Below are 17,929 nucleotides of genomic sequence, written 5' to 3' on the forward strand. Positions count from 1 at the left end.
GCAAGACGCGCACGTCATAACCTCGAGCCTAGAGTTCTCTGGTTGCTCCTGACTGCGTGGTGAGTGGGTTGGAGATGGTCGCCGGGAAACCATCCGCTGACCATGAAACCGGAGCGTTCGCATGTCGTGAAACTGCTGTCAAAGAAATCTGCTATCCTATCGTTCTCGCGTCAGCTAGTAAACCGACAAGGCTAGACAGACTAGCTCCCCACATTAATTTATTGTCACAGAGGGCAGCTAAAATAACCAACTCATATCAATGAGTTGTCGTTTTGGACAATTTTGGAAACAAAAGAATGCCTGCTTTTTGGTTATTCTGACTCTTTGTGAAATAAACATTAATGAAAGGAAACGTGATAGGATAAAGAAACGCATCGTACTTCTGTTAGGACCCTATTAGCATGTTTCAACATGTATACCTTGGCAAAGCCGCCAACACGTTAAAATTTAATTCCCATTAGGGACATTTGCGCAATAACTAGCATCAGCTGGTGACTTGACAGCAAAGTGTTCCAGCAGTCGTTGGGTTGCTTAGTTACATGTAATTATTTATATCGAAACATTTCTCCGCCTTTTATGGCCGATTTAGGATTTTTTTCTCCTTTACAATGCAAAACTTTATCGAAGAAAAATGTTCAGGTCTGATTATTTCAGTGGTAAGGCGAATTACCACTTTCATTTATAAAAGTATGACAACAAAATGTCAAAAACGTCTTAAACTTCCGGAGAATATTACATTTAACATTATTCAGTAATTGCAACCGGTTATTTCACTGAGAAACAAACGCGACTGAAGCAAGTTTAGTGTAAAAATTGTCTCGCAAGAATCCAACCTGAATTTTTAAGCGCTTAAAACAACTTTTTTCGGATACAGCTTGCTGAAGGCCACTACTCCTATTTTGTCCTCGTAAACCATGCGATTGAAAGCTTGTTTGGTTTTCTGTGGTTTCGGTTTTCTCCGCTTGTACGGAGGTATAATGTTGAAATAAGAGAAACTGTAAGAGCGAGAGATCATGTGTTCATGAATGGTGTTTCTTAGTTCCCTTGTCATGTCGTATTTATGAGAGAGTTTATCTGCCACTATTCTCTTTTCACTGGGGCTCAGCTGAATTGCAGATTCACTCAACACAGAAGCGGGTCGGGAGTCCTCATCTATGCCACAGTCAGACGTCGATGCCTCTCTTTTGCTGGAAGAAAGCTTCACCCAGTCCGCTGAATTTGCCCTTATCATGTTTATGCGAGGCAAATGAATTGTTGACTCTACGGCTGGCAAAGTTTCTTCGCTCTCTCTCAGTTCTCGCGTTATTTCAGCGCGTAATTCTTCTTCGCCTAATTTCATCCTTTCCATCTTTGAAGTCATTTCGATAAGTCGACTGTGCTGCTTATCGGCCCTAATAGATCTTTTCTTAAGTTTGGTGTGAAGTTTCCTCTGAATTTTCATTTTATTTACTTTTTCCTTCGTTGTAATTTTGCTCTCTAGTTGTTGAAGCTTGGAAAGGTTGTCGCTTGTTGTCCTCGCTAGTCTCTGTCGATTTTCATACGGAGTGTAATCCGGACTTGCTTTTCGCTCATTATCTTCCAAAATTCCTTTTCTGGTATCCTTCAAGTCCCTTTTAAGCTTTTTCTTCTCTGCTTTAAGTATCTGCAGTTGCGTCTTTTTCTTTTTCTTCTTTCTCTTGTTATTTGAACTTGTTTCAGAATGTGATGTTTCTATTTTCTGCGAAGTTAAAGTTTCACTTAAAGACGTGTTTCTTCCACCAGTCTCGCTGAAGCGGACTTGTTTCTTCGTCGCTGACATTTTCATTAGATCATCAGGCAACCTGCTTTAATGGTAAACAGTTATACCAACACGTCCGGTGCTATATATGTTAACACTGCGAATGTGTTGTTATCTGAGTGTAACTTCTTGTAAACCAGCCGTATCTATGGTGAAGCCGGTAAGCTCATAAATTTATGATAACTATCGGACGCCCTGGACTCATGGAATTGAAAATGCGTTGAAGGCGATCTCCTGTTCTTTGTTTTTGAGCCAATTAAGCCACGAGAGTTTTATCGCTTTCTTAAGCAATATCAACCCTCGTAATTGACGAAGAACTGAAAAATATTTTGGAATTTCTGTAGGTCCCCGTCGAATCCTTTGAACGTGGAGACATAAGCAACGCTATGTTGTCTGTATCAGGCTGACCGCCGTTTCCAGCCAAGAATATTTAAGCAGTGTCATCAATGCATTTAATATGTTAACGGTAAACAATTCTCAACGGTTTTTACAATGATGTCCGGGATAACTAGCAGGTGGCAATTATAATGTTTGACTGGCGCGGAGAGTGACACAAATGTTCAAAATTGTCAGTGTATTCTAATGAAACAAGCTATTCAATTCTAAAAATAGCTGCTATTTTAAACAAAGTGTTCCCCATTTAAGAGAAAACTTTCCTTTCCTGTTTAGTCTAGATAATCTATTTTCTAAGCAGTTTGATAACGAGTATTCATTTAACAATGACCGGCAAATAAAGTTCAATAAATAGCGATTTCTTTTCCCTATAGCCTTGTCCATTCTCTTCTTTTATATAGGGATCAGCATGAACATGAGAACCACCGGAACAAGGGGACTCATGAAAGGATTAACTGACAAAGAGACTAGACTTTCAAGTCAGTTGAAAATTTTTTATATCGTAAATATTAGAGGTCTGGAACCTAGACTGAGATAAATGAATCCGCAGCAGTAATTTAACCTATCTATACGTCATGAGAAGTAGCTTGTAAAGCAACGGCTTCTTCTCACTAGCTCTTGAATGAACAGTCTCCCTAATTCTGTAATGAAAGTCAATTTTGCCCGATGCTAAAATGTCAAAATGATCCAATTTTATGTTGTAAGACCGGTGCTTTTAACATGACAAGTAGTGGCTGATGAATGGTCACTGTTAGCGAGGTCCCTAAATGTTCAGTATTTCTTGACTGACCCTCCAGCAGGAGCTGTGAGTGACCGTACCTTCTTGCCCATGTGGAAAAACCTGTGATTCTCGGATTCAACTCGTTAAAAAATCTACGAATATTTTCTAAAGGAAAGATAAGGCGGATGATGGTTTCCGAACCGAGAAGCGGGATGCGGGAAATGGTGCGGCATAGGTGCGGGATAAAAGCGGATTTTTAGCGAGTTTGCGGGATCACTCGCTGGTTTCCTCATCATAGCTTCCGCTGGACTATTGTATTGTTGGCTCAGTGGTTTCGTGAGTCGCTGGTTTTGGAAAAAAAATGGCTTCAGGTGGTGATGAGTCCAGCAGAAGTAATCAGGAAATTCAGCCTGAAGAAGATGAAATAGCGGTCGTACAGGACACTGAAGGGGTTTTCCGACATTTTATGTTCCTACGCTTTCAAGATGAGACGCAAAGAGGTGAAGAACTGGGTGAAATGAACAGTCCTTCGGCAAGCGCACGTCCAGACGCGTTAGAAGAACTGCGGTCTTGTAATGATGTTCATCCATTTTCGCAGCATGTTCCTGTTATTGGTAGACGCCTAGGAGAGATAGGTGATGAAATAGACGCTAAGTACAAAGACCAATTCAAGGATATGATCGATTCATTAAGCCTTACGCCTGCAACGGCTTACGAGACTTTTGCCGCCGTGGCTCGAAGGTTGTTTCGTTCAGGAATTAACTGGGGAAGAATTGTAGCTTTACTTTGTTTCGGCTACGAAATTGCTGTGACTGTCATACGCAAAGGATTCAGTGGGAGTTTTCTACGGAGAATCATACGATTTGTGGTGGATTTTATCTTCAATGAGAGAATCGCTCGCTGGATTGCTCAGCACGGTGGATGGGTAAGATAGTTTCTCATGCACATAAGCTTATTAAGTTTAATTACGCATTTCCTTGATATTGAGGGTTGTTTGAAAAAAAAAAAACTTTTGACTTTTGCTAAGTCTACCTCAAATTCTTCATTAAAAAAAATCTTCCTTCGTTTGACTTAATCATTGAAACATTCTAGTTGGTCCTTGTTGTTTTCGTCGCCATTTCATGCTGATTTGTGTACTAAATAATTTCTTAGACAAATCAGTATTTAAGCTGTTTGTTTGACTGTTTTTCGTATCTTTTGTCACCTTAATGTCCACTTAGCGTCACACCTCTAAGTCTGTGTAAGTTTTCGATTACAATTCCATGTGTTTACCATAACTCAGTGTGAATTCATGTTAGTTTTATCACAAAGCCGGCAAATGCGGGTATTTCTTTGGAAATGTTAATGTTATTGATACTTCACATAGATGTGCATTGATATCAGTGAGTTCAAGTTGAAACTTGACAGATGCAAGCATGTGCTCTTACATTTAATGGACTTCATTATGGCAAAAACAATCTTAAAGAGGTGGATTAACCAGGGTGTAAAGATAAAGAACAAAACTGATGCAAAACTGATACAAAATTGTACGGTTTTTTAAAATGAGAAGTTGCAAGGGATTATAGCACAGCAGGGAAAAATTCAGCAATTCAAACTTCCATCTTTACATTTTACTTTTAATTAGTGTTTTTTCTTAACTCTTTGATCCATAAGCTGATGACCTTTTAATGAACCTTTTTAGTCGGTTTATGTTTTTATTGTTAAAGGGCAAATTCAAGTTGGGATATCAGATGGTTAAGGACCTGAATGGCCCAGAAATATTTTAAAAAATTTAGAGAAACAGAGAAGTTAGTGAATTTTCACATTCAACTCAGGAGCTGTGGTCTGCGCATGTAAGCAGACAAGTCTCTGCGACATTTACGATTGGTTCCTGTGAAAGAAATGTTTCTGGTGTATGAGCAGGCATTTATGACATGGATCAGGCCCAGTGTAAACGTTGCACTTGCCAAATCTAACGCACACAATACGCATTCATAGTGCAAATTATATTCGTCAAAGATTTTGTGTCAAATTAGCAATTAAGTTTGATGGCATTAGGTTTGACATCTAAATCAACAGTCAAACTTAATTATTTGAGATGACTCAAATGGGATTTAGGTTTGGCACACATTAAAGTTCGATGTCTGAACCTGGCTTCATATTTGACTACATGCAGTAGAGAATTTGGAAAGTTCAAACTAGTCCAGAGGAAGTGCGGTAGTGGAAAACATTGGTAAATACATGTGAATTAGATAAATGAGAAGAGTTTGTTAGTCCCATGGGGAGCCAACATACTCAATTGAAAGATTAACATGGTCCTGAAGTTTTGAAGCTGACATTTTATTAAACAGGCTTGTAAAGAGCCTTAACCATGCTTTGTCCTCTCATAAGGCACTCAAGAAGTGATGTCAGGACTGCAGCTTGAGTTTCTTCTACACCTTTTGTTCCCACTCTTGTTACTTTCTGGACTAAGTTTGCTTTCCAAGAGATACAAAGTACTGTTAAGATGTTTTCACGTTTTAAATAAAAGGCAAAAAAGATAGTCTTAAATTGGACCACAGATTGTCATTCAGACAAATGAAAATGCTCATATTTGTGATTCTTTCTTAGAATATGGTATTTTTTTCTAATCTTAATATCTTTCCTCCACAGAGAGCTGTGCTAGATTTCCGGCTGTCAGAACCCAGCTGGTACACAGTTGGAATTGTGCTTATGTTAGGAACTATGGCAGTTTACCTTGCTGCAAGGAAGACATGAAATAAATTGACAGTTGTGACTGTTGCTAATAATTTGCCACTCTGTAAACTCCAAGAGACTGAATACCAGCTTTTGACAAATGAGCTGAATGATTAGTCAATGGTTTCCATTGGCAGCCATCAATCACAGCTGGTTGCAGTCTCTATGAAGCTTCCAGAGTGGTGAAATTACTGCCCTTAGATGGAGATATAAATTTTTTTTGACAAACATTTCATGCAAATTTGAAAAACATACTTACATTGTATATCAGATATGATCATGGTAACTTTATTCTAACTACAGTCAACTCTTGTCATAGCGGACACCCTTGGGACTGTCATTTGGTGTTCATTATAGAGAGAGTTTGGAATAGCAGGGTCTAATGAAAATGACTCAACTTTTAGTTGCTAAGTGTCACAAATAATGTATACTGCTATACTCTTTAAGATTTCCACTTCCTTTTAATTTTTAGTAGACATTTACTTTGAGACTTCATCATGATTCTAATATAACTCAAAATAACTCATGCACAAATTAATAAACATTCCAAAGGACTGGTGCAGAATAAGGAGGTAATTTAATACATCCAAGTTGTCTGTCGTAACGAGAGAAGAACAAAATATTACTTTGGGACCGCATGAAGTAACCGTAATTCCTTAATGGTGGAAGTCCATATTAGCAGGAGTTGTTTCTATACATTTCTTTTTAGTTTTGGCTAGGGATGTAACTTGTCTGTAATAGTGGGTGTACACAATAGTGAATGAATAGCAGGGTGTCCGCAGTTGAGTTGACTGTAGTTACTTTTAAACCCAGATTCTACTATTGTAACTTTGCCATTCACTTAATTGAAAGTTACATCAACATGTGGGTGTTTTTGTAATAATATTGCACAATTTTTAGAATCTTGGCTTGAAAATGTGAAGAATGTTATGAGTGGAAGACTTAAACCAAGCTGGCAATGAATGCTGAGTTTTACATTTTAAGTGTTTTAATTTATTTTGATGGTCTCTTCCAAAACTTTCATAAGAATCAGTCCCACAGATTATTGCTGTTGTTCAATTCAAGAAGAAATTCTCTCAATGTTATCCAATTGCTATTAAGTGTTTAAGCCTTGTATCTCGAAAAATGGATCAAAATTTGTTTCACTCATTTCTCAGGAAAAAAAAACAACAAACTTTCCGGGTTTTAGACCACTGATAACAGCATGCATTAGCAATAGATGTTTATTTTGTGGCTGTTTTTTTTTTGAAATAGGCACAGTTTTGTATGTACTGGTATCAATTTTTATAAACAATCCTTCATTGATAGCACAGGTAACTCAGACTTGTAAAAGGACTTGCCAGTATCAAAGAAAATGTATAAAGAATGAATGGTCAGAAATGTAATTAGTAGTAGTATTGTTTAGATAGCTAATGGCAAAGTAAAACAAAATACTATCTTACCAGATATCTCAGATTTTTTTGTGTACTGGATTAGTGATCATGTCCAATGCAAATCTTGGCATGGAGTATTTTTGTTACAAATCTGGGCTTCCAGTAATAAATATAATTTTCTTGTTTTCTTCTTCTCCTTATGATCTAAATGACAAAGGAGGTTTCCTTTCTTAAGCTTTGCTGAATTGCATCAGTCAAGAGTGTTAATTTTGGGCAAAAGGAATAATAAATAAATTGTTATTTAGCAGGCCATATCTTAACTGTGAATGAATGCTCCCCAAAAATCCCACCAGTTTGCCATCTCATCCTAAACATTGATGTCCACTCTTATATAAACAGAATACTGCTGTTGTAACCCGTCAGCAAATAGTTCACTCTCATCCTCTGAAATTTGAACTGTTATATGATGCCTTTTTGAAAGGCTTGATTGTACTTTTAATATTGATTATTTACAATTCCATCAGTAATGTTTTAGTAATGATGCTGTAATAATAATAATTATTTTTTTTTAATTTGGAGCATTGAACCCTTTGAAAAGAGTTTTTGAGTCTATTTAGACTAGATGAGCATGCTCATTTAAGGTGGCTGAACACAGTTTTCAAGAGCCTATGCTTAATTCACCATTACTTTTAAGCTATTTATGCTTTGGCGCCCGTTTTTTGCAAGCGTCAAGGTTAACCAAAGAAGGGTTTATTATCGCATTTTGGCTAAGGTGTGTGCTGTTGCCATGGCAATGGCGCTGGTTAAAAACAAGGCTTAAAAAATGGTTTTTGTTTATTTAAAAAAAATTCAGTCGTTAGATTTTTTTTCATTTGCCCACTATGAATTGACATTAAATCTCTTCTGTCAACACTGTTCTAATAAAATTTTGACATAGGCAATTTTCGTAATTCGCCGTTAACCGTTTTCACTGCATGTTCTGTATTATTAAAAATTCCCTATGTCAAAATTCAAATTTTTTGCGATAAATCATTCACGTGGTTTCTGAACTATTGTTTTGCCAAATTTCTTGAAATTCTAACGACTGGATCGTTAGAAATCGGCATGTTTCTGCAAAAGCAATCGGTCTCAATTTTTCGAGCAACTGCGTATGCGCTGCATTTAACTGGGTTCTTTCGGTAACAAAGAAAGAGCTGAGAATTGCCGGGTTTTTTGCGTCGTTTCCTTTTCTAACATATCTTTGTAATAAAAGACTAAAGCCATCAATATACTGCGTTCAATAATAGAGAAAAATAGTGCAGGTAGTACGGGTGTTGAGTAAATAAAATGATCGCTCTGTTGACGGCATGTTTTTTTTGCAATCCTTGTGCGCGCGCTGAATTGCATCAGCAAAAGCGCGCACGAAAACTGTGTTCGGCCACCTTAAACTACACCAGATTAATATAATAAAAGTGATTACTATACATACAGGATTTGGCCTACAATATTTCTTTAATTTTGCTATGCTTTGTCAAGGCTATAACTTTTAGAATGCCAAAACTTCAGCTAAAATATTTAGTGAGTAATGAAGCAGATCAACAGTCTGTCAACATCCCAACATAAATTTTCTTGTTGTGTTGATTGTATTTTGAGTTTCACAATTTTCCCTAACTCTTGGTTATTCAATTGGTTGTAAACTTTGATTACATTAAATATTTATGATGGAGTGTAAAGTTGTACAGTATTTTTTAAATTTTGGTGTATTACTGTATGATGGATTTGTTTTTGTTTGTGAGATATTGATGATAAACATGATTGATAAATAACTCAAAGATGAAAGTGAATTTCTTCCTAATAAATGTTTTTTTTGTGCTTGCCTATTATTGTGCATTCATTATTCCTGTCCTTACTATAGTGCTAAATAAAAATAATTTCTGCATCTTTCAATAACATGGGAAACTGTGCTCAATTACTAGTTTCATATTTGTTACTGTAAATAATTGAAGCAGACCTCTCATGAAAGAGAAGTTTACTTCAGCTGATATAAAAGATCACATCTGTGGGTCAATTGATAGACTTCACTCCATTTTGTCCAGTTTGTTTCAGCTTAGCAATTGTAGGGAGACTGTGTATTTGTGTTCACAAAAACCCAGAAATTTTATTTCATTTACTAATATTACATGTATTTCTTAAATAGAGACCTGTAGCACTTGAAATAAATAATCACCTTGTGCCATTGCACTCTAGCAGACATACTATTTAATTAATGTAGTATTTTCTTGCAATTATATATATATATATATATATATATATATATATATATATATATATATATATATATATATATATGAGTAATAACGAAGAGGCAAGATTTGCTGTTACTCCGAGTTTCGTGCTTACGCACTCATCAGACAGTATTTAATGATAAGCATTCCTATCAACTAGATATATATACACGGTATTAAACAATCGGGCTTTACAGAGACGACGGACTTGCCATCTTCAAAAACATCTCCGGACCTCAAGCAGACCGTACAAGGAAGGACATAACAAGACGCTTCAAGACATATGGACTTAACATTACCATACAGACCAACATGAAAATTGTTAACTACCTGGACGTCACCTTCGATCTTACAAAAGGTACCTACTGCCCCTACAGAAAGCCTAACGACGAGCCGCAGTACATCAACACAAAGTCTAACCACCCACCTAACATAATAAAGCAACTCCCAGCATCCATCAATCGCCGTATTTCCGCCAACTCATGCAACGAACACGAATTCAACAAGGCCAAACCAATCTACGAAACTGCTTTGAAAGCCAGCGGATACTCTGAAACACTAATTTACAACGAAGACAATCAACCAACACGCCCCCGACGCAACAGACAAAGAAACATTATATGGTACAACCCTCCATTTAGTAAAAACGTAAAGACAAACATCGGTAGAACATTCCTGAAGCTCATATCTAAGCACTTTCCGAACCAACATAAATACCACAGCCTCTTCAACAAAAACAACGTCAAAGTCAGCTACAGTTGCATGGACAACATGAAAACAGTAATCAACAAACACAACATGAAAATAACAAACGCCGACAACAACGCCAACGCAATCACCGGAGAGCAATGCAACTGCCGCAAAAAAGACCAATGCCCGCTAGACAACAAATGCCTGACTTCCAGTGTAATCTACAACGCACAAGTTACAACTAACAACACAACCAAGAACTACATTGGACTGACAGAAGGAACATTCAAACAGAGATTCTCGCAGCACAAATCCACATTTAAGCACAGAAAACACATCAACAGCACCGAGCTTTCTAAATACATCTGGCAACTACACGACAAAAAACAAGACTTCAACATCAAATGGTCAATTATTAGCCGTGCAAGACCCTACAACAACATTTCCAAACGATGCGACCTCTGCCTCACAGAAAAACTAATGATTATCAAACATAGCAACGACAATCTACTAAACAAAAGATCAGAACTTATTTCTAAATGCCGGCACGAGAACAAATTCTACTTGAAGAACGCTTGACACTTTCTTTATATTGTACTGCACCCACGCAGTTTATACTCGTCCCCGTAATTTCTGTCTTCACACCTATTGTTTTCCAGTATAACTATCACTTATTGTAATGCAACTAGTCCAGCAATTAGCCTATTGTTTAATACCGTGTATATATATCTAGTTGATAGGAATGCTTATCATTAAATACTGTCTGATGAGTGCGTAAGCACGAAACTCGGAGTAACAGCAAATCTTGCCTCTTCGTTATTACTCATATACTCAGCTCTACACTATATGTGTATTGAGCACTATTTTAATGGGATCTGCTACTTCCTCATATGATTATATATATATATATATATATATATATATATATATATATATATTTATGAAAACTGTGTCAAATTTGGGGCAAAACTTTCGCGCCTGCCTACCGGCGATAGCCGGCAGGGAGGCCTTTGCGGTGCTTGAAAAGCCAGGAAGGCTTCTGTCAAGGAGGGTGGGGGAAGATAGCCCTGGGACCTGGCTACCCGCTGATACCAAGCGGGGCTGCCAGGAGCTAACCCTAGGGGGGTGGGGTGGGTCACAGAGAGAGGCACATTCCTCAGTTAAAACTGCTCATTTTCTTTTGCAGGACAGCCTTGGCCAGTGATGCCCTGCAGTCTTAGGGGCTGGCAGCCAGCCAGCCAGACACAAGCAAGGTGGGTGAGTAGGCTGTGTGTTGACAGAGTGCCTGTGGTTGATCGAGTGAAAAAGCCTGTGTATTTTCTTGGAAAAGTGTCAGGGTGGTTGTGTTGAAATTAGCACGGTTTTCATAAATCCAGACATATATATATATAAAATAAATTAAAAATTATGAAATAAAGAGTAAAACTTTGAATGACTTTACATGGGAAAGAGGGACTGATCACTGGATTAATCACATTTCTGTGATTGACTGTTTTATTTGTTTGGTGATTAATAAATTGATATGAGCGGTTTTGAAATGCAAAGTTACATAAAACTTCCCCAGTGTAAAGCATATCCTCAACTAGTTAACCCAACCCAAGATTTAGGTTAGCCTTACAAGATCAACCATGCATCAGATGATTAGGTCTCCGGAGACACCAGCATGACAACTTTTTGGTAGAATTCACCTCACTGGCTTAAAACATTCAGGAAGTGGTTGAAAAGGGGAATACCTTTAAAAGGTTGCCACAATGGCAAATTTGCCATAAGCTTCAAATGCTGGTGATGATACAAACCAGGATACCCAGAGGATGACAAAATGAGAAGCACCTCGATAACAAAATAAGCATAGACGGTAAATGAAATAAGAAACACGCACCCTCCTGAGACAAACGAGAAACTAAGTAATAAAAATACAAGAATGAAGTCAGAATCATGCACTTTCTAGGTCCATCTATGAGAATTTGATAAAAGTGACAACAGTCAAACCCCTATTAAACGGCCACCCTCAGGGAATTGGACTGTGGCTGCTCAAAAGGGGTTGGCCATTTAATAGAGGAAGAAACAATAGAAAAGCCATCATTGGGACTTTGATTGCTGGCCGCCTAATAAGGGTGGCTGCTTAATAGGTGGCCGCTTAAGGTGGCTCCCTATAGTTTTACGATCGCGCGAGCGCTGAGGAAGTAATCTGCATGCGCTCAAAGGAAAACGTCAGTGTTTTTCGATATTTTATTACGTCAACATGAGCACAAAAAAGCAAAACTAACAGTGAATTTTCTGACGTTTCCTTCGGTGAAATTCCGTAAAATTTGGCAGATTGGTAGCAAATATTTTACTTTAGTCGGAGCTCGTTTTTCAGGGAAATCTATAAGACCAGATTTTTTGCAGCGGTAAAAGACATCAATTTGAAAATATCAAAAAACCTGCCTTTACAAACCCTACTTTTTTCGTGTTAACTTTAAAATTCGTATCCCGCTGGAAGCGATGTGATGTAAAAATTTTGAAGATTTCACCGAAGGAAATTCATGAAAATCACAAATAAAGCCATAAAAACAGTAAAAAACACTTTTGTTTGGGCATTTATAATTTAAGACTAAATCCCAAAATTTTAACCGAGATGATAGCAAAACACTATGTTATCATTGCTTATTACATGTAATAAGTTTGAGATGACTAGGTGTGAAAGCAAATGCAAAAACAACATTCAAAACATACCACTTGCACGCACAACGCCATAAATGATTACCCTATGGAGCCACCTTAATAGGGGTTCGACTGCATTAAAAAAACAAATGCTTAAAAGTTATAAAGAAAGTAATATCATGCCTCTTGAGCAAAACTAAGGTCATAATCTACGAATACTCAGTTTGACTAGGTTCACCAATTCCTCAATACAAAAATCTGTAACCTATTTGAAGTTCAAAAGGCCACTCTGGTTTGTGCAGTCGGTCTCAAGCACATGGTTTCTGCATTACAAAGCTGAGGTACCCCTACATCCCCTGGATGGGATGCCAATCTGTCAAAAATACAGCATTTCAGATAAACAATACTGAAAATTTGCTATTACTGAGGACTGGCAAACACCACCACACATACTGGTCAAGCACCAGCCTTGCATCTCTTTGTCTTACGCCCAACGTGCAGTTACTACCCATCAGGTTATTTACTGTTTCTCAGTTATTGTGAACTAACGTAGAGGTGGCTGTCTATCTCCCAACAAGGCGCAAGTCAAATTCACGACTGAGAACCTAGAGTTTGTAAACCACAATATACTGGTACTCAATTATTAGTCTCTGTTATTCCTTTCCATAAAAAGTACCCTATCATGGGCATTACAATACTTGTAAGAAGACATGAAACAAGGTTAACACCATGATTGTCCAGGATTGATCGTCCTGAAATGTGCTTTACAGTTGGAGATGGCTTGTGTACAACACGTTTCTTTACTGAACAGAAACCTGAGTATTGTAATGTGGCTCCCAGTAAGGAATCAAAAGCAGATCCCAGAAAGCCTCCTAAACAACCAATCACAATGACTGGCCACTGGGGTGGAATAACTGTGATTCTACGAATTGTCAAGACTGCTACCAAGGTTGAATAGTAGGCAATTCCAATCACTGTACCACCAAGAATGCTTGAAACTGTACCCGTTATTGTGACGCCACCATTTGTGCCAACAGGAACTTTACCAAACGTTGTAATCAGTACAGGAACATGGGAACTTATCGCTGTCCCTATTTCTGATGCCCATGTATCACCACAGCTACATGCAAAGGATCCAAGCACGGCAATAGAGAGCACTGATGCAGTAAAATCCTTAGCATAGTCAATTGCATGTTCACCAATACCAACATCAATCATGTAAAACAATGCAAGCAGTGTTGGCACACCCCCATTACACAAAACTTGGATCCAGTTTCTCTGGCCTCCTGCAAAGGAATATGATAGGTAACAGTAGTTCTAGAGCTATTTGCCTGTAGAACTTTAACTCCAAGTGTGATCAGAGTCTGCTATGTATAAATCTTACAGTCACCACAAAACTGATAGGTAATGAGAATGAGAAAAACAGTCAATATGGAAATCTATTCTCAAAGTAAAATCAACCTCACTGAGTTGTCATGAAAATGTAAGGTGATCAGCAACAGATAAAATATCTTAAGCTACACGCTCACATCAACAGATATCAGGGGATCAAACTCTGAATCAATGCTAGCTGTTGTAAACTGTTACACATTAGTGAAACTACATATGGATCGACAGTCCACAAATTTGAGTTATGAATACCCAACTGCAAAATTAGACTGCAAATGCACTCTTTTCCTAGCATGCAACTCAGGAAATCAATGTGATTTAGCTTTCAGCAGTGGTTGTCGTGGAAGGGAGCATTACTTGACAACCCCAATAGTAGACGGTTGTGAAGGAGACCACATCAGGCATGACTTTGTTTGTATGCTGAATGTTAACATGTCCTGTTACTAATTACTAGTTGTTCGCAGGGTAGGAAAAAAAATTTAAAATTCAGTCGCCCAGTGGACATTTCAGTTTTCATTTGTCCCCACTAAAATATTGCTTGCCCAATAGGTATGCAATGTTCATGCCTTATTGACTACATCATTTACTAGGAACTGTCTATAATCAAGTTTGCCTGGATTTGAATTAATCCATGCTTTCGTTTTTGCTCATCTTGCAGTTTCAAGTTTTGAAATTTCTTTTGATTGGAAATTATCACTAACAAGATTACCGAGGCTAATTTTACTCACCCACTGCACCATGAAACTTCCATTTCAGTTGCCCAAGAGCAAAATATACTTGCCTCGCACAATCAGACTTAGGATTTTTCCTGCCCTGTGTCACCTTACTAAGCAAGTAAGAGAGCCATACTGGGGAATATTGGTCCAGGGTCATGGCAGTACGAACCAATTGCAGTGAGATCTGTACCAAAAAGGACTGAGGGCCAATATTCCTCAGTACATGCAGCTCAAGCAAAGTAAGGTAGTAACCAGGTGAATATATGGCATTCAAATTTGAATTTGCCAGCTTTACAAAACAAAAACGTACATGGTTATGACCATTCCACGTTTACCAATCCATATGGTGAAATCATACCCAAGAAAGAACCAATCAGAATGCTTGGATTTAGCCCCAGGGTATCCAATCGATGGAATCGATAATCAATGACAATCGATATCAATCGATACCAATCGATATCAATTAATTGATTGATATTGATAATTGATGACCAATCGATGGCGAAGATTTGTGTGGTTATCAATTGGTATCGATTATCAATACCAATCGCTAGATAAATTGGTATCGATTGGTATCGATTGGTTGCAGATTGATGGAACCAGAATTGTCGCATAAAAAACACAACTTGTACGCAGTAATTGTAAACACATTTCATTTTAATGTTAACAGGAGAACAACACAGAAATATCTGCATGTAGTGGCCAAAGAGGATCCACAAGCTCGGACTGTAGGTGGCCAAGCTGTCCACAATGATTCACAACTTTAAATGCATTTCCCCGTTCTCCCCTCTTCTTCGGCAACGATGATAGCATTTGACGATGCACCTTATATTCAATAAAGCCTCTACCCGGACATCTTGCGTAGACATTATGACACGGAAGGGCAATGACTTGCAAGTGAGTAATTCGAATACACATGCAACAGGGTATATTCTCTGCGTTGAGAAGACTGGGTCGGAATTTGTTTTACCAATTTGGTCCCCAGGGCTTCCTAAAATGGCAGATGATCCGACAGGTAGTGTGCGTGAAGTCTGTACGAAGTTGCTGAGCCAATCGATAGCAATTGATGAATGGTTTTTGTGTGGTTATTGATTGGTCATCGACTGGCCGATACCAATCGATGCCAATTAACTAATTTTATCGATTGATATCGATTGATCGATTGAATTTCTGATCATCAGTTTCCATCGATTTGATACCCTGGGATTTACCTCAAGACTACTTACAGGATTAGTTAATTGAAAAAGTCTTATTTTCATTTAGCGTTAAATCATTAATGAAATATTCTTGTTTTTTTATTTGGCAGCCTTTATAAAAGTAGCTCACTGTTTTTCTAGCTTTTATGTGGCTTTTATAGTCGTAACCGTTTTCTCCTTAGTGGAGGAATCATGATTAGAAAAGAAACGTAAGCTGAAGTTATATTGAAGCTAGAGTGAGGTGGATTCTAGCCAGTCTGTCTCTCACAAAGTAAATTACAATTCTTAACATTTAACACGCTCCTTCTGTAGCACTAACTTAGCAATGGTACAAACCTTTCTTAAAATCGTCCTCAACTTTTTCCTTGATGTCGGATTTGAACCTCGTTAGCTTAGAACTTGTCAGGAAGAAAGTAACACAGGAAGCGAAAAAACATAGGTTGCTCAAAGTCAATATGAAACCAACCACAACAGAAGCAACAGCGCCCGTTAAATCAAGAGATTTTTTCTTCAATCCGCGTCGCACGATAACCAAACATGACAAAACAGCGAATGCAGCTCTTACTAAGAAAGGGATATCCATAATTCTCGATAAATTTGAATAACGGACATTCTCACACGTCGAAATCTACCGAAGTGTTCTCGAACTCCGAACTCCGCCGCCAAAAGTACTCGCCTTAGTCTCCCACCGTTATTTTCAAAATGGCGGCGTTATTTTGACCGTTGTGCAGTGTGTAACAAAGATCAAAACTTTGACGTTTTGACACAAAAGGGATACTGTATAAACAAGCACAGTCTAGCAGCGGAAATGTATGGAGGACAACAAGGAGAAAGACGTGTTTTTTCAGAGACATTTTCTGATGATTCTCTTGGTGAATCGACTCGCTCGTTGCTTTCTCCAGTTTATGGTAATGGCGGTCAAATTGAAGAACCAGAATTATCTGAAGGTTCTTTGAGCGGTGACGAGGAGACAGACGACGAAAAAGAGTATAGCCTCGAATTCGAGAGATCTCACAGCACACCGAAGAACAAGACCAAAACATCCAGGAGTTACACGACTCCGATTTCATCATTTTCAGGACGAAAAAAATCAGTCAGTAAAAATACCAGATCTGTATCGAGATCAAATACAGATGGCCGCACAGCTAATAGCTCTAAAACAGTCAAAAACAAAACCGACTGCCTTTCACCATGGGAAACCTGGCTTGTGAAAAAGACAGCTGAAGATCGTGAGAAGATGAAACAGAAAAGACTTGAAAAAAAGAAAGCACGAGAGGAAACTGAAAAGGAGAAACGAGACAGAGAAGAACTTTTGAAAATTGCAAGCGAGAAGTACAATGAATGGTTAGAAAGCAAAAAGAAGTCAATTGCTGAGGAAAGGAGAATAAAACAACAGCAAGAAAAGTTGGAAATGGTAAAGAACGAGAATTTAAACCGCTCAACTCAAGAGAAAGCAGTAGTGAAATACAACAACTGGCTGGAAGAAAAGAAAACACAGGAAAATGAGAAAAAAAGAAAAGAGGAGGAAGAAGCAAGAATAAAGAAAGACAAAGAAGTGACAAGGAAACTGAATAATGAGGAAGCTTATGGCAAGTGGATTGCAGAAGTAAAGGAAAGACCTAGACCTGTTTATAACAGCTTTGGTTATACAGGAGGGATGTTGACAGGGTATTACGAGTGGGGGTCATATCCTGCACCAAGTTATTGTAATCCTATTCCTTGGATGCCACCAAAAATAAAAAGAAGCAGTGACAGAATAAAAGGCAAGGTGGAACTGCAGCCCCCATCTCCACCTCTCCTCTTCAGAGACATTGAAAACAGGAAAGCTAAGGGGAAGAAGAAATGACTGCTGGGAAATGTTAGCTGTTATTTAAATTCAAGAAAGTTTTTCTTTGCCTAGACCGCATAAAATTCATCATTTTCTGATAGGACATGCCTGATAGCTGAAGTTATTATTAAATAATTTGTAAGATTGTATTTGTCAAATTTGATATTTATTTACCAATCATATTTTTGTAATTAAACACCCATCCCCAGAAAGACAGTAGGTTG

General features: G+C 38.0%; 6 protein-coding genes across 6 annotated transcripts in view; 3 read left to right on the forward strand and 3 right to left on the reverse strand.

Moving 5' to 3' along the window:
* LOC145479086 (uncharacterized) overlaps positions 1–17,929 on the forward strand; it is a 243,610-nt gene that overhangs the window by 124,720 nt on the left and 100,961 nt on the right. The gene's annotated exons all lie outside the window — the stretch shown is intronic.
* The window catches only part of LOC145479100 (uncharacterized), a 76,592-nt gene that overhangs the window by 34,512 nt on the left and 24,151 nt on the right, over positions 1–17,929 (reverse strand). The window lies entirely within an intron of this gene.
* On the reverse strand, positions 728–2,277 carry LOC145479064 (uncharacterized). The gene has a single exon (XM_081457306.1). The coding sequence runs from the start codon at positions 1,802–1,804 to the stop codon at positions 842–844; it is 963 nt and encodes a 320-aa protein (XP_081313432.1). The 5' UTR covers positions 1,805–2,277; the 3' UTR covers positions 728–841.
* On the forward strand, positions 2,750–7,166 carry LOC145479065 (bcl-2 homologous antagonist/killer-like). Its single transcript, XM_081457307.1, has 2 exons — positions 2,750–3,816; positions 5,523–7,166. The coding sequence occupies exons 1-2, from the start codon at positions 3,253–3,255 to the stop codon at positions 5,625–5,627; spliced, it is 669 nt and encodes a 222-aa protein (XP_081313433.1). The 5' UTR covers positions 2,750–3,252; the 3' UTR covers positions 5,628–7,166.
* Positions 10,891–16,555, reverse strand: LOC145479067 (transmembrane protein 19-like). The gene is made up of 2 exons (XM_081457309.1): positions 16,214–16,555; positions 10,891–13,862 (listed from the first exon to the last, which is right to left on the reverse strand). The coding sequence occupies exons 1-2, from the start codon at positions 16,458–16,460 to the stop codon at positions 13,213–13,215; spliced, it is 897 nt and encodes a 298-aa protein (XP_081313435.1). The 5' UTR covers positions 16,461–16,555; the 3' UTR covers positions 10,891–13,212.
* Positions 16,671–17,889, forward strand: LOC145479066 (uncharacterized). The gene has a single exon (XM_081457308.1). The coding sequence runs from the start codon at positions 16,686–16,688 to the stop codon at positions 17,721–17,723; it is 1,038 nt and encodes a 345-aa protein (XP_081313434.1). The 5' UTR covers positions 16,671–16,685; the 3' UTR covers positions 17,724–17,889.

Source organism: Orbicella franksi, chromosome 2 (assembly GCF_964199315.1).
Source record: "Orbicella franksi chromosome 2, jaOrbFran1.1, whole genome shotgun sequence".
Classification (NCBI taxonomy): Eukaryota; Metazoa; Cnidaria; class Anthozoa; order Scleractinia; family Merulinidae; genus Orbicella; species Orbicella franksi.